The sequence below is a fragment of the Vulpes lagopus genome, chromosome 6 (assembly GCF_018345385.1).
Source record: "Vulpes lagopus strain Blue_001 chromosome 6, ASM1834538v1, whole genome shotgun sequence".
NCBI classification, from domain to species: Eukaryota; Metazoa; Chordata; class Mammalia; order Carnivora; family Canidae; genus Vulpes; species Vulpes lagopus.
In genome coordinates, this window is record NC_054829.1 from 80,138,510 (window position 1) to 80,159,460 (window position 20,951).

Sequence of the window (20,951 nt, forward strand, 5' to 3'; positions counted from 1 at the left end):
GGTGATTGCAGCTCCACCTGGGCTAGTGGTGGTAGAAGATGATTAAATTCTGGGCATTTTTCATATGGGAGATTTCAAACATACACATTTGTAGGAAGAACAAAATAATGAACTCATATGTAACTATCTCCTAACTTCAACAATGATTACCAATGATGACCAATTCTTTTTCATCTACAACTTTCCACTCTCTCCTTTAATAGATTATTTTGAAGCAAGTTCCAGATGGAAAACCATTTCATCCATAAATATTTCAGTGTGTACTCCTAAGAGATAAGGGATCTTTTAAAAACAAACAAAAATAATATTACATTTTTAAAAATTAGGAATAATTTCTTGACATCATCAAGTACCAAAATTGGTGTTCAAGTCTCTCTAATTGTCTCATACTGATTTTACAATCTGTTTGAAGATTTTTTTAGATTTTTTTTATTTATTTGAAAGAGAGTGGGAGTGAGAGAGAAAGCTGGAGCAGAGGGGAGAGGGAAAAGCAGGCTCCCTCCTGAGCAGAGTCCTACACAGGGTTCCTGGAATCATGACCTGAGCAAAAGGCAGATGCCTAACCAACTGAGCCACCAATCTGTTTGAATTAATATCTAAACTGCACCCGATTTATATGTCTCTTAAACCGTTAAAATATACAAAACCTTTATTTTTTTCCTAGCAATTTTTTTGTGGAAAAAAGAAAACTGGGCCATTTGCCATAAAATTTCATGGACTCCAGATTTTTCTGATTGCTTATTGTGGCGTCATAAAATTATATTTCTCTGTCATTTTTACTTCCTGTAAGCTGGCAATTAGATCTAGAGACTTGACCAGAATTCTTTATAGGTGGCATTATGGACTTCCTTCAGGAGTCACTTGTCAGGTTGTTTTGTTTAGGAATGATAATGACTATTGATGATCATTGTCTTGATCCATTATTTCATTAAATGTTGAAAATTTAATGAAACTTCTAATCCTAACACTCCTTCCTCAACTCTTAGCTGAAGTTTTTCTGTCTTATCCTGGAGATAGTGGATTCAGAAGATGAAAGAAAGGCAGCAGAGAGGCTAACTTGAAGAGATAAAATAGTTAACTGAAGATTTAAAAATAAAATAATTGGGATGCCTGAGTGGCTCAGTGGTTGAGTGTCTCCCACATAGGAGTCCCCACTGATGAAATGCATACATTGTTACAGCTCGAGTGTGAAAAATATAAATCTGTCCTGGCAGAAACAGAAGGAATTTTACAGAAGCTACAGAGAAGTGTGGAGCAAGAAGAAAATAAATGGAAAGTCAAGGTCGATGAATCACAGAAGACTATTAAACAGATGCAGTTGTCATTCACATCTTCAGAACAAGAGCTAGAGCGATTAAGAAGAGAAAATAAAGATATTGAAAATCTGAGAAGAGAACGAGAGCATTTGGAAATGGAACTAGAGAAGGCAGAAATTGAACGATCTACCTATGTTACAGAAGTCAGAGAGTTAAAGACACAGTTAAATGAAACACTCACAAAGCTTAGAACTGAACAAAGTGAAAGACAGAAGGTAGCTGGTGACTTGCATAAGGCTCAACAGTCGCTGGATCTTATCCAGTCAAAAATCGTAAAAGCTGCTGGAGACACCACTGTTATTGAGAATAGTGATGTTTCCCCAGAAGCGGAGTCTTCTGAGAAGGAGACAATGTCTGTAAGTCTAAATCAAACTGTCACACAGTTACAGCAGTTGCTTCAGGCAGTAAACCAACAGCTCACAAAGGAGAAGGAACACTACCAGGTATGAGAGTGAAGTAACTGGGAAACTGTTCATTCAAGGATAACAGAAGGCATTGTATTATATTTTGCCAAATTAAAGCCTTATTTATGTTTTCACCCTTTCTACTTTGTCAGAAACACTGAACAGAGTTTTGTCTTTTCTAATCCTTGTTAGACTACTGATTTAAAGAGAGAAAAAAAAAAGCCAACTCTGTAGACACCTTCAGAGTTTAGTTTTATAATAAAAACTGTTTGAATAATTAGACCTTTACATTCCTGAAGATAAACATGTAATCTTTTATCTTATTTTGCTCAATAAAATTGTTCAGAAGATCAAAAGTGGTGAAGACAATATAAAATTTAACATTTTAATACTGATGTTGTACACTGTTTTACTTAACATTTTGGGGAGTAACTGCCTCTGATTTCAAGAAAACACTTTTTTTGTTGCTAATGTAATCTGTTTTTTTGTAATGGCGTCAGCCATACATTTTGCGTCAGCAAATAAAGGGATGCTTATTATTACTATTTTTTTTTAAGATTTATTTGAGAGAGAATACATAAATGCAGAGGGAGAGGGAGAGAACCCTCAGATTCCCCTCTAAGCATGGAGCCCAACATGGGGCTTGATCCCGAAACCCTGAGGTCATGACCTGGGCCAAAACCAAGAGTCAGATACTTAATGGACTGAGCTGCCCAGGCGCCTCGGAAGCGGAATTCTTTAAAAACTCTAACATAGGGATCCCTGGGTGGCGTAGCGGTTTGGCGCCTGCCTTTGGCCCAGGGCGCGATCCTGGAGACCCGGGATCGAATCCCACATCGGGCTCCCGGTGCATGGAGCCTGCTTCTCCCTCTGCCTGTGTCTCTGCCTCTCTCTCTATCTCTCTGTGACTATCATAAATAAATAAAAATTAAAAAAAAAAAAAAACTCTAACATAGAGCAGCTGACAGATTCAGTCTCCTGACCTTCACAGAGGTCTGAGAAGACTTGTGATGGAACACATTTTTTGTTCTGGGATGGGACCAGTGTCCTCTACACCTAGCTGGTTTCTGGTTAGGAGATTGGAGTGTGATGAATGGGCAAAGTTTTTTTTTTTTTTTTTTTTTTTTTTTTGTGCACAGCATAGATTTAGTGTTTGCATACGGTTTCAAGTTATATGGCTAATGTCGAAGGCAACCATCGTCCTACCTCAGTCACACCGTCTCCGTTACCACCATAATTTCTCCATCGACCCCAAATCCTATCTGTGTCCCACCTCTCTGTACTCAGAGCCAGCTGTACCCCTATTCCGAGCAGCCGGTGAGGACAGGTGACCCACCCGTTGCGTTCACAGCGACAGCACAGAGGGACACCCACCCCCGCCTTGCGACACGGTCCAGGCGCGGACCCACGGTAACAGGTGTCCGAGCGCTGGGTGGGTCCCATCGAGTCCCCCAAACCTCCCCCATCGCCGTCCGTCACGGGATGTTCTTTAGTTCATAACATAAATCTTTTTCTAACATTTGACTTGAGCTCTGAGATGTGAGCACAGCCCAGGGGCAGCGCCTTCGGGTCTCCTTTGGCATCGGGTGGCAAAGCGGCCTTTGTCAGTTTTCTCTGGGGGGAACCTCCTGGCCCGAGACTCAGGTTCTCATTCCCCTATAGGAGATGAACTTGTCGGGGGAACCCCGCTAGGGCCGGCGGGCCGGTGGGCAGCTAGGTGGGCCCTGCTTCTTCCTCTGCCTGTGTCTCTGCCTCTCGCTCTCTCTGTGTCTCATGAATAAATAAATAAAATCTTAAAAAAATAAAATAATTTATCTCTTGACTAAGAGGTTTCTAGCTGTAAGACAGAGAGAAAGAACATTGAAGAGTAATAGAGACCATTCAGTGACCACAGGAAATAATACAATGACATGTTTATTCAAGTTTATTTTTCTGAAAATGTCTGACAATACCAAATCTTATTTTACTCCTATAAACCAATGAAATACAAAAATTTTTTTTATCATTTTCAGCATTCTCATATGTAACTATAAATTTTGTGATTTTATTTTCCATAATATTATTTTGCTTGTAAATGCTTCTTTTGGAGTTTGCAAAGCTCTTTCTCACATATTATCTCATTCAAACGTCAGAACAACACAATGAGTTAGTCTAGTTAAGTAGCATCACTTTATCTTACAAATGAGGGAACCAAAAATATTTTTCTTTCACAGTCTTAAAAAATTATTGCTCATAAGTAGAGCTGTTTGACTTAGACATAAATAACTATTGCATTGCCAGTGTTCATAGTTGTGTTGCAGTGGTCAAGGAATGAATGAGTCAAAGGATATGCATGTGCAACATCACATAATCTTGGCTAATTCGGCTTACCTGGATATTTTGAGTATCAACTTGCCAGGATTGGGTCACAGGTTATATAACTAGTTGGGGTGGAAATGAGCAAGCAGAATTAAGTATTAGAGTGTAATACAATAGGTATAAAACTTGGAAGTGTGTTCCTGACTTGCTTTGAGAATTTAGGCATGCAGAGCTGTCTGTCTTCAGTTCCCCACTCGACCAAATGAAGAAATGATGGGTGTTTTTAAAACGGAAGTTTAGGGGCACCGTGATGGCGCAGGGGTTGAGAGGCTGCCTTTGGCTTAGGGCATGATCCCGGGGTCTGGGAATTGAGTCCCACATCGGGCTCCCTTTAGGGAGCCTGCTTCTCCCTCTGCCTGTGTCTCTGCCTCTCTCTGTGTGTCCTTCATGAATAAATAAATAAAATCTTAAAAAAATAAAATAAAATAAATAAAATGGAAGTTTAACTTTTCCAGTTATATTTGCATTGGTTATAGGATGGATAGGCTAGAAAAAAGATCCATCAACCAATGTTCTAAAGAAATTAACTTAGGAAATAAGCAGAATTAATTCAGGCTGGTTTACAAAGAATGTATTTTAGAGATATTAATAAAAGAATTGTAGGATTACAGAATTTCTTTTCTATTAGAAAAGAGTATTAACAAAATCATGGTATTTTAATACTGTTTAATGAGTTCAAAATGACCATGTTCATCACTCTAATTACCTCTAAATTTTAAGACCATTTCGAAGGTAATATGAATATATACATTAAATTATTACTAAAGAATATCCAAAAATGGGGCACCTGGGTGGCTCAGTGGTTGAGTATCTGCCTTTGGCTCAGGTCATGGTCCTGGAGTCCTGGGATCGAGTCCCACATCGACCTGCTTCTCCCTCTGCCTGTGTCTCTGCCTCTCACTCTCTCTCTGTCTCTCATGTAAATACATAAAATCTTAAACAAAAAATAATTTCATGATGGCAATAGCATAGCTTTAAACCATGTAGGTCATTTCTGAGTCTCGAGCCCTGTGCAACCATACAGGTCATACCCATGAAACTGACCTTATTTACAACGGCTTATGTATGCAGTGGGACCAATAGGTTCTGTTCTTTCCCCTTTCCCTCATTCTTTCAAGGAGTTTTTTCTCAGAAACTCTTCTTTCACTGCTTACAGTCATCTTCTACAGAGTTTCCATTGCCAATTGACCTTTTACTTTATTTTATATTCTTTGTTTTAATTTAATTTTTATTTAGCATCATTGTATGCCAGTCATATAAATTATTTGAGGCACTATGTCTGCTTACCATCCTATCCCATCTTTACAAAACCATTCATTATTAACATTGTTCATTATAACAACAATACTGTGTCAATTTTTCTTATTCTTTTTTTTAAGATTTTATTTATTTATTCATGAGAGACACAGAGAGAGAGAGAGAGATAGAGAGAGAGAGAGAGAGAGAGGCACAGACAGGCAGAGGGAAAGCAGGCTCCACGCAGGGAACCCGATGTGGGATTTGGTCCTGGGTCTCCAGGACTGCCCAAGTTTTCTTTTTTTTTTTTTTTTCCAAGTTTTCTTAATTGTACTGAAATATGTCCTACAAATACAAGGCATTTCTATGCAAATTTTCCCCATGAGTAAATATAATAAATTTACATGTTGGGTTGGTCATTATCTCCTTAGAAGAGTATCATTGGTCAACATTCCTTGTTCTTTTTTTTTTTTTTAATATTTCTAATGTCTTCTAAATTTCATTTCTCTCTACATGTGTAGGAACTGTATTATCTTTCTTCAGATGTATTTTATCGTTTAGTGTTTTCATTTAGTTGAGCCATCGGTCAGGCACATTTATAATGACTTATTTCAGGAGCACTATGAATAATAAGTGTTAAAACCTCTGTAGTGTTTATATTTACCAAAGCATTTTGCATACTTTTCATACAAATATCTTTTCATTTGATCCTCATGGCAACCCTGAGAATGATCTACAAATGTATTTTTATTCTTAAAAGTTAACAATATAATACATTAGATAGCATATTAGCATATTATTCCCCTATTGTTAGGTTTAAACTTTTATAAGAATTTCTTTTTTTTTTTTTTAGTTTAATTTATTTATTCATGAGAGACACACAGAGAAGGGCAGAGACATAGGTAGAGGGAGAAGCAGGCTCCCTCTGGGGAGCCTGATGTGAGACTTGATCCTGGACCCTGGGATCAGGACCTGAGCCGAAGGCAGATGCTCAACTGCTGAGCCACCCAAGTGACTCTTTTAAAAGAATTTCTTTGGAAATTATGCATTAGCCCCTCCCTTCCCTGCCACTGCCAAGTCTCTAATTGAGGGAATATCAGGCCTTCATTGCAAACAAATAAAATAGCCATTTGGGGGGTCATTATAGTCAGTTGCATTTGTAGTCTATTATAGTTAGTCTAAATCACTGTTAGAGCGACTTTAGGGATCCCTGGGTGGCTCAGCGGTTTGGCACCTGCCTTTGGCCCAGGTGATCCTAAAGTCCCAGATGGAGTCCCATGTCAGGCTCCCCACAGGGAGCCTGCTTCTCCCGCTGCCTGTGTCTCTCCTCTCTCACTGTGTCTCTCATGAATAAATAAATAGAATCTTTTTTTAAAAAAATGACTTTAAAATAAATGATTCTTTATTCCTATTCATTTTAAATTTGCCAGGTGCTTGCTTTCTTGGTCAAATGTAGAGTGTAGTAAAAAAGGAGGATAAGTAACCAGGCCTGACCCTTTTGTAGTGGCCTCTGTTGTCAAGCAAAACTCAGCATTTTGTTGTTACAAAACATGGGTGCAAACATATCATAAAACCAAACCCAAGCCCCCAATTTCCTTGAAAATACTGAATAAATTTTCTTCCTCAAAATTTAAATTATACATATTCATTCTTGAAATCAGAATGGCTGCCAAATATTCTTTCTTGCCATGGCAACATATAAGAATCTGGAAAACCGTTTAAGTTTAACTGCTGGCCAAACGAATCAACATTCCCTGTTCACATAGCAGCACAGTTAGTAGAATGCTCAACATACTCCAGTTTTGACCATGTTACCTATTCAACTCTCTGGGAGATTATATATGTACTGTAATATTTATAATTATATGATATCTAATATCTAATATATAAATATATCTCTATAATTGTAAGATTTTGATAGAGCCTCTAAGCTAGCTATCTTGGGTAAGTTTTAACAAAGGTCTCACTGCTTGCTTCCTTCTTTAAATTTTATTCTGATGACCATTATCTATTTTAAATCTACTTTCTTTTCCTTCTGCTCACTTTCCATTCCTTCACTGGAGATGCACCAATGCTTGGAATACCTTTCCACATTCACACTTCCTCTCAGTAGTTTCACTTTCCTTCCTTTTCTTTCTTAGGTGTTCAATTTCCCTACTCGAAGGTCTTTCTATACCTTCCCCTCGTCACTCCCTTCAGTGGGTATAGCTTGGCTGGGAGTTGCCAGTTCCCAAAAAGGAGAAAGAGTGAGCACATTCGTATCCTATAACTTTGGGCTTCTTTCCTGCTGTTGCTTCCCCACTACTATTTCTGCCTCCCCAACAGATATCTTCCTACTATGAATACTAATGTCTCCCCTCCCTCTTTCATATCAACGAGTTTTCCCTCTTATCTGACCATTCCCACCTTCATACACATATACCATTAATATCTCCCACCCTAAGATTTTTGGTTTCACTTATAAGAGGGAATATAAGAAATAGTGAAAGGGATTATAGGGGAAAGGAAGGGAGCTGAGTGGGAAAAATTAGAGAGGGAGACAAACCATGAAAGACTCCTAACTCTGGGAAACAAACAAGGGGTATGGAAGGGGAGGTGGGCAGTAGGATGGGGTGAGTGGGTGACGGGCACTGAGGAGGGCATCGATGGGATGAGCACTGGGTATTATACTATATGTTGGCAAATCGAACTTCAATAAAAACAAATGAAAAGAAAAAAAAAAGATTTTACTTATTTGACACAGAGAGAGCACACAAGCAGGGGGAGCAGCAGGCAGAGGGAGAGAGAGAAGCAGGGTCCCAGCTGAGCAGGGAGCCTGACGTGGGGCTTGATCCTAGGACCTGAGATCATGACCTGAGCTGAAGGCAGATGCTTAACCAAGTGAGGCACCCAGGTGCTCCAATATCTTCCATCTTAAAAAAAAAAAAAAATTCTCTCATTCTTGCATTCCCCTCCAGCTACCTCCCCATATCTCTGGTCACCTGAGAAACAAAATTCATAAATGAGTACAAGTTCCCTCAATCCTTTTCTCATTCTTTCCTGATCCCATTGCAATCAAGCTTGCTTTCTTTTCCTTCGCTGATGAGTATCGTGTCATCAAATTTAACGGTCAATTCTCACTCCTCATCTGACTTAACTATTGACATTTAAAATGACTGATCACTTTCACCTTCTTGAAATAATTTCTTTCCTGGGTTTCTTGGCCCTATCTCAGTGTTTCTTTCAGCTCACTGGCCAGAGGTTGGCATCTCTTTTTTTTTTTTTTCAAAATTTAGTTTATTCACAGTTTCATTTTGAAGTAATTACACCTCTTTTTTCTCCACATTAGTTTCCTGAGTGATCTCATTTGGTTCCAGGGCTTTAAATTTCATCTATATACACATGGCTTTTGAATTTATATCTCTAGAGCTGATTTCTCCCTAACTCCAGGTTTTTATTATCAACACATGGTTACCCAATAGGTAACCAAAATGGATCCCCTGATTTTCTCTTCCAAATCTACTCTTCCAGCAGTCTTCCCTATCTCTGTTAATAGCAAATCCATTTTGTTAAGTTGCTTAGTTCAAATATCCTGGCATGCTTTCTGACTCCCTCTGTTTTCCATATAATCCACACATTCTATCCATCAGTTTCTCTTGTTGTCTAATCTTCAAAATGTATCCAGCATCCAGTGGTTGCATCCAGTGGTTGCACTTCGATTCCCTCCACTGAAAATACGTTAGTCAAAGACACATCATCAGACACATATTCCAGCACTGGATTATTTCAGTAGCCTCCTACTGGAACTTCCAGCTCCAACCTTTGTGTCCCTTACAACCTATCCTGTATTCAACAACCAGAGTGATCCTTTGGAAAATTAATTTAGATCACACTATTTTGCTTAGAATCCTTTGACAGTTTCCCTTCTCTCAGAATAAAATTCACAAAAAAATAAAATAAAAAACAAAACAAAACAAAACAAAAGAATAAAATTCACAATCCTTACCATCAGCTATAAGGCCACACAGGATAAGCATCCCCCTTGGACCTTTTCTCCTACCACTCTCATTCCCACTGCTTCCATCACATTGACCTCTTTGTTCTTCCCGAATTACACCAAGCCTGTCTTTTCCAGAATATTTTTCCTCTTTGTATCTGTACAGCTTGCTTCTTCATTTTTCTGTCTTGTCCAAAGGCAATTTGTCAAAAAATGCTACTGCTCTTGACCACTCTGTATAAAATAGCAACATTCTATCTTCCAACCTAATATCTCCATCCTGTTTACCATATGTAATATTTTTAGTGGTTCATTTACTTATCATTTGCCTCCTTTCACTGCAATGAAAGTTCAGTAAAGGTTATGGCTGTTTTGTTTTTATTATGACATCTCCAACAACCAGAATAACACCTGGCAGAAAGTAAGCACTAAGGAAATTTTTTTCTGAATGAATAAACCAATATTTTCATTGCTACCACTTGGCAATTTTAAAACCACTATATTTAAAATTATCATTAAGTATATCAAGAAAAATAATACATTGTAAGCTACTGAAACTAAACTTTGCTTTGCAACTCCACTCTCCCTTGAGCAGGATTAACCCTTTGGAATACTATCCTCCTCCAGGAATGTCTTCTTTTGTGAGACAATTTGTCAAAGCAGACATAGTAAAATATTGATGGAGTTCTATCACATTGAATTAAACGTCTTCACACTGTATAGTTCATAGTGTCAAGGCAGTATCCAAATCCAGCAGAGCAGCAGTCCTCAGTGGCTCCCTGTTGTGCAGAATTTTTATGCAGTAACCTGGCATCAGTAATATTTATTCAATTGAATCATATGAGAAAAGCATTTTACCATCACGTATCGTTGGCCATCATGATATCTGGTCTCAAAGGGCTATAGAGCAAATAGAATTGAGGCCATAACAAGATATTCAATCTCTGGTTCTGAAGCTAAGGACTCTGGGTTCTTAGAGTATTTGGGGACACCTCAAATGTGATGTGATGCTCCTCTCACATCATTGTTCCTTGGATGGAAAAACAAAAGCAGTATCAGCAGTAATTGAAAAATAAAATATCACCAAGTTTCCTTTCTCTTTGTTTTCTTTTCTCTGTGGTGGCTGCCGTGTGCGGGCTGCCTTCTGCCGTGTGAGCTCTGGGTGACTCGCACATCGGCTGGAGGACTGCAGGCCTCGCTGTCATCACCGTGTGATCCTCCCAAGCCGGTCTAGGGCTGTGGGCCACCACTTCCACTCTCATCACATTCCCTATTTGTGCTTGTTCAGGGGGTACCTGTCATCCTGCTATGACAGTCTGTTCTGCCCTGCTCCTCTATCCCCATGCCACCATCTCTGCTCTTTCTCTGCTCTCAGTAGTTCCTGAACTCCGGTTCCCGACAGCTTGCCAACAGCACACTCGGTGCCCTTGTCAGCTCTCGCCTATCACACCTGCTGCTGCCACCTGTTCCGGTACTTTGCCAACACCTCCCCTACTGCCTTCAGTGCTGGCCATGCTCCTTCAGGGGCAGGAAGGATTTTTTGTTTTTGTTTTTCGAATCAGTGGCTGCTACTGGACAGTGACACAACTAAACAGTGACATCTGGGAAATATCATGTCACCTGTCCTTGAGATGGTGTACTAGTCTCATTGCTGCCAAGATATTTAACCACTAAATTCTGAGGTCTGTGGTGTTTACTATTCTACGAATGCTGTCTTTCCTTGGCTTTCTAAGAACTGCATCCTCTACCAAAATAAAAGCTGTTAATTGAAACTATTCTAGCTTGATTTTAAAGACTTCTCCTTGATTTTCATATCAAAATTTAGTTATGCGGAGAGGAAGGGAGAGATATATTGTAAAAGTTTGGTTTCAGTATCACTGACATTAGCTAGGGCATAGAAATACGTCTAAATCAAAGAGCCCTATTATGTTTATGGGTAAGTCTCAATTAAATTTTTAGATTTATTTATTTATTTATTTATTAAGATTGAATTTATTTATTCATGAGACACACAGAGAGCGAGGCAGAGATGCAGGCAGAGGGAGAAGGACGCTCCATGCAGGAAGCCCGATGCGGCACTGCATCCTGGGACTCCAGGATCACGCCCTGGGCCTAGGCAGACGCCCAACTGCTAAGCCACTCAGGCATCCCTAAATTTTTAGATTTTACAATGAATATTAATTTGGTGTGTAATCTGTAAAAATATAAAGTTATTGATGAAATACCACATACTTCTGGATGAATGATGTGCCCCATAATATTCTGTTTTTCCAAAATGCCAAAGTGAAAAATTGGGGATGAGAGATAGAGAAAGTAAATGAAACAATATATTTGGGAATAAATAAAAATTTTCAGGAAACAAGATTTTTTTTAAAAAAAATTGTGTATACATAGAATGGAGATCCAAAGATGAATGGAAATCAAAATATATGAATGTGCTATGTAAACTACAAACTACTATGCAAATGTAAGGATTATTTTTAACCAGGTTATTTCCAAAGCACAGTTTCCAGAAACAGTAAACTGATTTCTTAATAAGGCAATCTATTTCATTTATGAACAGCTCTAATCGCTAGAAAATTATACCAAGCTAAAAGCTAATTTCATTTATACTAGTTCTATGCTCTAGAATTATACAAAATAGTTCTATTTTATTAGCAAATTCCTTTAAATAATTGAAGACAGCTTTACAAAAATTCAGAATATCCATGCTTCTGTAGAATTAGAGAGTCAGAAGTTTCATCCATTATTAGAGCGGTCTGTGGAGAGCTATACTACTTTTTGAAAAGTAATCAATATTTATTCAAATAGGGGCAGCTCTGGTGGCTCACAGATTTAGCGCTGCCTTCAGCCCAGGGCATGAACCTGGAGATCTGGTATTGAGTCCTGTGTTGGGCTCCCTGCATGGAGCCTGCTTCTCCCTCTGCCTGTGCCTCTGCCTCTCTCTCTCTCTGTGTGTGTTTCTCATGAATAAATAGATAAAATCTTTAGAAAAATACTTATTCAAATAAAAATTGCACATAACATTTGATCTAAAGCTATTCCAGTTTGGGGAATCTATCTCACAGAAATATAATAAGCGGTACACTTGAATGTTTTGCATTGTGAGTAGTTATGGTAAAAAAAAATACTAGAAAAATTAAATAACCTTAAAATATATATTAATTATATATTAATTATAAATATAATTTATATAATATATTTAATATTTATATAATAATATTTGAGGGAGTTAATTAGATCTACACATGTTGATCTATATGTAGTCAGAGGGAGCTACTCTTGGTATATTTTTATGTGAGGGAAGCACAACCATATGTATTATAAGGTCTCATTTTTCTTAAGATTTATTTATCTATTTGAGAGAGTGCGAGAGAGCCTGTCACAGGGGGGTGGAGGGAAGGACAGAGGGAAAGGGGAGAGTCTTTTTTTTATAATAAATTTATTTTTTATTGGTGTTCAATTTACCAACATACAGAATAACACCCAGTGCTCATCCCATCAAGTGCCCCCCTCAGTGCCCGTCACCCATTCACCCCCACCCCCCACCTTCCTCCCCTTCCACCACCCCTAGTTCGTTTCCCAGAGTTAGGAGTCTTTATGTTCTGTCTCCCTTTCTGATATTTCAAAGGGGAGAGTCTGAGTTCAGTGCTGAGCTCAGAGCCAGACATGGGGCTCTATCTCATGATCCTGAGCCGAAACCAAGAGTCAGATGCTTAGCCAACTGTACCACCCAGGGACCCCTAATATCTCATTTCTTAAAACAAACAAGAACCAACCCAAATATATGTTTGAAGATCAATGTTTGAAATAGCATTTAAAAAGCATGGTAGAATGTACCACATATCAACAGTAATTATATATTTAAAAATATATCCATCTCTTTTGCTTGAATAAGTTTGCACTCCTCTTTTAACTTAAATGATCTGATATTTAAAAACACAAAACATATTTTTTTTGTAAAGTTCAATCTATGCAGTTCTGTAATTGTACATGCTTCTAGGATTTTATTTGGTTTGGAAATTATGGGCTGATTTTCCCAATCACAGTGACAAACATACCAAAGGAACTCCAGGTTTTCATACATGAATCATTAAAAGATCATGATGAGTTGTTCAACTCTAACAAAATTATGGCAATAAGTCCACTTATTTTTTAAGTACTTACTTTTATATTTGGGTTGAAATCAGAAATACATCCAAATAAATGCTGTCGAAAAGTTTTAATTCCAAAAAAAAGATATAGTCCTCCAATTCTATTTTCTATGCCAGACATCCCCTGATCTTTCGATCAAATGATAATATTCTCAGATCTTTTACACCATATTGGTTGTAACTCTCTGTTTCTATTTTAAAATATGTTATCCTGCCTTGGAAATATTTATATATTTCTTAAAGTATCCCAATATTGCAATTGAGATTAGAAGGCTTATTTCAGTAGAGATTTATATTGAGGTTGTGGCAAATTAATGGCCCCAGATCTCTTACTTGTGTATTGCATTTGTGAGGTTTTAGTTTTCGCTTTATTTTTTAGATTTTATTTATTTATGAGAGAGAGAGAGAGAGAGAGAATGAGCAGGGGGCAGGGGCAGAGAGAGAGGAAGAAGCAGATTCCCTGATGAGCAGGAAGCCAGACATGGGGCTTGATCCCAGAACCCTGAGAACTTGAGCTGAAGGCAGCCACTAAACAGACTGAGCCACCTAGGTGCCTCGTGTTTGTGAGTGTTTTAGTAGAAACTCTGTAGGTCCTCTAATGTCTATCTTGTGCTTGAGCACTTGATCTTTTTTTTTTTTTGACCTAAATGCTTTATCGCATTTTATCTATTTTCAATTTGTGTTTGCCATGTTAAAATAAAAAGGAACTATATTGTACATACAATATTGTTGTCATTATGTGACAAAAATACACTTCCTTATTAAAATAAATAAAAAAGAAAATAAACAGACCAAACTTATTGACTTTGGTATGGTTAAGTGTTAGAATCATAAGTGATTGGACCTCCTCTGCTTTTTGACAAATTCTTCAATTATATTCAAATGAAAATTTATATTATTTTAAGTAAAAAGTTAAAAGGGGGAGATAGTGACATCACCGAGATGGTGAAAGAGATTGTCCCTGACTTTGCTCCTTCTCACAAGAAGAACAACTAACAACTATTAAACAATAAGACACTGTGAGGTTGAAGTGACCCCTCATGCCCCATACCTCAGAGACCAGACAGACTGTATTAGGAGTGCAGTGCTATACAATGACCCCATTGCCTCTCCCCCAGGCCAACGTAGCACCACTCAGAGAAGTCTCCCTGAGCCACCAGTTCCTGCAGTGGGGAAAAAATCAACCAGTCTCCCCCAGTACCGTGGGTCACTTCGCAGGAGCCCCTCCTCTGATCCCACACTATAGGGAGTGGAGGAATCTGCAGGGCTCAACCACTGCAAATGTGACTGGGACAGAGAGAGGGGAGAGGCTGGAAACAACCTGTAATGTGGATCTTGGCAGACTGAGTTCATACCGGTAGTGCCCACATAGTAATCTCCACCTATGGCTTTTCTTATTTGTAGAACCAGGTTGGGGGCACACTCTGACTAGGGAATTCAGTGGGGTACAGATCTTCCTGATTTGAATTTTCAGACAAAGGGTTTTGCTTGCCCAAGACCCCCATTTTCCCATGTGTAGCCAAGGTACTGAGTCATAGCCCCACCTGCTGTGGACAGTGTTTTCTGGCCCCCTTTGACCAGAGGGGCTGGCAAAAACTCCTGGAAGTTGTGTGACCCACGGTACTGGTGCTTAACAAAGCTCCAATAACTGACCCTAAAGAAATGAAGATCTATGAACTATTAGACAAAAAATTCAGAATGATGCTCTTAAGGAACTTTAGTAAACTACAAGAAAACAGACCAAGAACTAAGTGAAAATAGGAAAGCAATGCATGGACAAAACTAGATGTTTGACAAGGAAATGCAACCATTCCTATACTTATAAAATACAATAACTGTACCGAAGAGTCCAACAGAAAGTTTTCCAAGTAGACTAAACTATGTCTATTCCAAGTAGACTAGACCATGCAGATGAAAGAATCAGTGACATGGAGGATAAGATATTGAAAATTACCCAGTCAGAAGAGTAAAAAGAAAGAAGAATGAGAGAGGGAATAAAGTTATGTCTATTCCAAGTAGACTAGACCATGCAGATGAAAGAATCAGTAACATGGAGGATAGGATATTGAAAATTACCCAGTCAGAAGAGTAAAAAGAAAGAAGATTGAGAGAGGGAATAAAGCTTTGGGAAGGCTTATAGGAGTTATGAAACACAACAAAATGAAGTAATATTCACATTATGGGAATTCCAGAAGAAGAGAGAGAGAATGAGACAGAAAGTATATTAAACACAATAATGGATGAAACTTTTTGAATGCAGGGAGAGAAATGGATATCCACATCCAGGAGGCCCAAAGGCTCTCAACTTGAACCCTAATAGAGCTACACTGAGAAACATTTTAATTAAATTGTTAAAAGTCAAAGACAAAGAATTTTAAGAGCAGCAAGAGAACAGAGAGAAGTTATAAACAAGAGAACCCCTGGAAAGCTAGCAGTAGATTCCTCAACAGAAACTTTTCAGGACAGGAGAGAATGAAATGACATACTCAAAATATTGAAATAAATAAAATAACTGTCAACCAAGAACTCTATATCCAGTGAAGCTGTTCTTCAGAAACAAAGGAGGAATAAAGGCTTCTCCAAAGAAACAAAAGCTGAGGGAGTTCATTACCACCAGATCCACCTTACAAGAAATGCTAAATGCATTTCTTTGAGTGGAAGTAAAATAATGCTAAATGATATTGTAAAAATACAAAAAAATAGTTTAAATCTCACTAGTAATTGTAAATATATAGCTATAGACTCTGTAATATGGTAACAGTGGTACATAATTCATAACTCTATTTCAAAAGTTAAAAAGAATATAGCAAAAATATGCAAAACTACTATAATCTGTTATTTTTTAAAAGATTTATTTTTTCATGAGAGACACAGAGGGAGAGGCAGAGACATAGGCAGAGGGAAAAGCAGGCTCCCCACAGAGAGCCCGATGTGGGACTTATCCCAGGACCCCAGGATCATGCCCGGAGCCAAAGGCAGATACTCAACCACTGAGCCACTCAGGTGACCCCAAAAATCTGTTATTAATTACACAATATAAAAACATGTAGGGGTACCTGGGTGGCTCAGTTGAGTGTCAACTCTTGATCTCAGTGCAGGCCTTGATCTCAGGGTTGTGAGTTTAAGTCCTCACATTGGGCTTGGAACCTGTTTAAAAAACACTTTAAAATAAAAAAATAAAAACATGCAATAGCAATAACCTAAAACACGGGGGGAGAAGAAGTAAAAGTGTAAAGTATATTAATTCTATAAGCTTAAGATATTTTATGTAAGCTTAATGGTAACCACAAGGATAAATCTTGCAGTAATTACACAAAAGAACATGATAAAGAAGTGGAAACATACTGATATCAAAAGACACCAAAATACACACAAAAAAGACAGCAGAATAACAAACAAGGGACAATGGACCTACCAAACAACCAAAAAAGAAAACAAACAAACAAACAAAAAAACAAAACAAAACACCAACAACAAAATGGCCATAGTAAGTTGTTATCTATTAATAATTACTTTAAACTTAAACAGATTAAATTCACCAATCAAAAGACATAAAATGACTGAATGAATTAAAAAAAAAAAAGATTCAACAATATGCTGTCTACTGAAGACTCATTTTAGCCTTAAAGATACACATAGACTGAGAATGAAGGGATGAAAACAGCCCTTTCAAACAAATGGTAACCCCAAACAAGCAAGAGTAGCTATACTTTCATCAAAGATAGACTTTAAACTAAAAATGGCAAAAAGAGACAAAAAAAGTTATTATATAGTCATAAAGTGGTCAATACATCAAGAAGCTATAATAATTGTAAAAACTTATGCACTCAAGATAGGAGCACCTAAATCTATAAAGCAAAAACTAACAGAGCTAAAAGGAGAAATAAACAGCAATAGCAATAGTTGGGGACTTCAATATCCCAGTAATTCCTTTAATACTTCAACAATGGGTAGATTATCTAGACAAAGGATCAATAAGGAAACGGTGAATTTGAACAACTCTACAGACCAAATGGATCTAACAGACATGAATGGAACATTCTATCCAACAAAAGCAGAACACACATTCTTCTCAAATGCACATGGAACATTTTCTAGGATAGATCACACATTAGGCTACAAAACAAATCTTAGCAAATTTAAGAATATTGAAATAATTGAAATCTAATATCTTTTCTGACCACAGTGGTACAAAACTAGAAGTCAATAACAAGAAGAAAACTGGAAAATTCATAAATACGTGGAAATTAAAAAACACTCTCCTGAACAATCAATGAAGTAAAGGAGAAGTAAAGGAGAAGTAAAAATGTTTTCTGAGACATATAAAAATGAAAGCACAATATACCAGAACTTGTGGGATGCAGCAAAGGCAGTTCTAAGAGGGAAGTTCATGGCAATAAATGTCTACATTAAGAAGTAAAATGGATCCCAAATAAACAACCTAACTTTACGCCATCAGGACTTAGAAAAAGAAGAATAAACTGAGATCAAAGTTAGTGGAACAAAAGAAACAAATAAAGGTTAGAGCAGAAGTAAATGCCATAGAGAACAGAAAAACCATAGAAAAGATTAACCAACATTAGAGTTGGTTCGTTGAAAAGATAAACAAAATTGACAAACTCTTAGCTAGCCCATCAGGGAAAACAGAGAAAGGACCCAATCAACAAAATTATCAATTAAAAAGGAGACATTGAAACTGACACCATAGAAATTCAAAAGATCATAAGGGCTACTATGAACAACTATATTGCCAACAAGTTGAACAACTTAGAAGAAATGGAAAACTCTCAGAAACACACAACTTACCAAGACTAAATCAGGAAGAAATAGAAAATCTGAAAACAGACCAACTACTAATAAGGAGATTGAATCAGTAATAAAAAAAATCTCCCAACAAAGAAAAGCCCAGTATCAGCTTCACTGGTGAATTTTACTGAACATCTAAAGGATTAACATCAATCCTTTCCAAATTCTTCCAAAAAATCAGAGAAAGAAAACACTCCCACACTTAATTTATGAAGCTAGCATTATCTTGATAACAAAACTAGAAAAATGCACTACTAAAAAAGAAAATCATAGGCCAATATCATGGATGAATAGATGCAAAAATTCTCAATAAAATACCAGCAAACCAAATTCAGCAGCACACTGAAAGTATCATTCATCGTGATCAAGTGAAATTTATCCTTGAATTTCTAAATCGATACAGACGCTATGGAAAACAATATGGAAATAGAACTACCATACAATCCAGAAATTCTACTTCTGGAAATATATTCAAAGGTAGGAAAAACACTAACTCAAAAAAAATATCTGTACTTCCATCCTCCTAGCAGCATTGTTCACAATAGCCAAGACATGGAAACAATCTAAGTGTCCATCAATGGATGAAAGGATAAAGAAGTAGTGATATACATATACAATGGAATATCCTTCAGCCATAATCAATGAAATCCTGCTCTTTGTGACATGTATCTTGAAAGCATTATGCTAGTAAAATAAGTCTAACAGAGAAAAACAAATACTGTATTATCTCACTTCTGTGTGGAATCTTTAAAAAAAGAAAATTAAATTCATAGAAAAAAAATCAAAGTGGTATCAGAGGTGGAAGATGGGATGGGGTGAGTTGGGGGAGGAGGAATTGGAGGAAGGTGTTCAAAAGGTACAAGCTTCCACTTACAAATAAGTACTAGGGATGTATCCATTGTACAACTTGATAATAGCTAACACTGCTGTATTATATACAGCAAAGTTGTTAGAAAATAAATTCTAAGTGCTCTCATCACAAGGAGAAAATTATTTTTCTTTCTTCATTTCATATCTATATGAAAAGATGGGTGGCAGCTGCACCTATGGTAGTAATCATTTCATAATATATGTAGATCAAATCATCATAATGTATGCATTGAACTTCTGCAATGAGGTATGTAAATTATTTCTCTAATAAAACTGGAAAAATATTACAATGACCTTCATCTTTTTTTTTAAACAAATTGTTATGTATTCAATGATGATATAAGAAAGATAACTTAGAAATAGTTATTGCAGGGATACTTGGGTGGCTCAGCAGTTGAGCGTCTGCCTTCAGCCCAGGGCGTGATGCTGGAGACCTGGGATCCAGTCCCACGTCGGGCTCCCGGCATGGAGCCTACTTCTCCCTTCTCCTGTGTCTCTGCCTCTCTCTCTCTCTCTATCATGAATAAATAAATAAATAAATAAATAAATAAATAAATAAATAAATCTTTAAAAAAATACAATCTTTAAAAAAAAAAAAAAAGAAACATTTAATTGTGGAATGGCAAGAATTCCTAGCTGAGAGGATCTTGGCTACTGATATGGCCTGTTCCCCCACCTTTGGTATAAAAGGCAAATGTTGTTGTTTTATGGGGATAAAGTTTCAGTTTTGCAAGATTAAAAATTTTGGGAAGTCTATTTCACAGCAATGTAACTATATTCAACACTACTGAACTAATATTACTTTAACATGGTTAAGATGGTAAGTTTTATGTGTGTTTTAGCATAATTTTTTTTAAGTATGGAAAGAGCAAAACTTCTCAAAACTAAGTATGGGAGATGGGAGATGTATGATATATTATGCAAAGCATTCTGCTTTGGATAACTCAGCACAAGGTGATTGAATTTAGTGGAAAAAGTGAATATGAGGTGGAGTAATTTGGAGTGAAGATACTAATAGAAAAGATACTTTAAAAAAAAAAAAAGAATAGATACTTTGCACCATCTTTTCTTTGCCCAGATGATTTCAGCACTGCTGGAAGAAGCAGTTCTTGTGTATTGCCAGGGTCCTATCCCAAATAGGAACTATTATACCTGTCTGTGTTTCTATCTCAGGTCTTTCTTCTAAGGCATGGCAGCACACAGCACACAGCACACAGATGCAGCCTGGAAGGAAGAGGAAGTGGAATCAGTGAATGATTGCTCTGTCTTACCCATACTTGTGTGAGACAATTTTGTTGTAGGTTCCAAAGGAAGCTCATCATGTCCCCAGTGGGTCTGAACCCCAGCCACTGATGCTGGTAACCAGTTTAATAATCCACTACCCCCCCCTTTCTTTGGCCTTTTCTCCATTTCTGGTTTCATTCTCTTGGCTCTTTTCTGCTTTCTAGGATCATCTTTCAATTAAACTATCTAGACCCAATCCTTGTCTCAGGCTCTGATCAAATCTAAGATAAAGATAATGAATCAGAGGCACCTGGGTGGCTCAGTCAGTTAAGTGGCCAACTCTTGATTTAGGCTCAGGTCATGATCTCAGGGTTGTGAGATCTAGCCCATACCTGGCTCCATGCTGGGCATGGAGCTGTTTAAAATTCTCTTTCTCTCCTCTTCCCTCACTCTAAAAAAATAAAAATAAAAAAGATATTGAATGATATCTAGGACATGTAAAACTTTAGAATTCTTTTTTTTTTTTAAACTTTAGAATTCTTGAAAAGGTTAGTTGAAGATGTCCCTTAGAAAGCTAGAAATTGTTTAGGATTTTATTTATTTATTC

General features: G+C 37.3%; 1 protein-coding gene across 1 annotated transcript; it reads left to right on the forward strand.

The window, feature by feature from the left end:
- Positions 1 to 1,160: 1,160 nt before the first annotated feature.
- Positions 1,161 to 2,076, forward strand: LOC121493378 (kinectin-like). Its single transcript, XM_041759193.1, has one exon. It carries the CDS (start codon positions 1,163 to 1,165, stop codon positions 1,763 to 1,765), a length of 603 nt encoding a protein of 200 aa, XP_041615127.1. The 5' UTR covers positions 1,161 to 1,162; the 3' UTR covers positions 1,766 to 2,076.
- Positions 2,077 to 20,951: the final 18,875 nt, after the last annotated feature.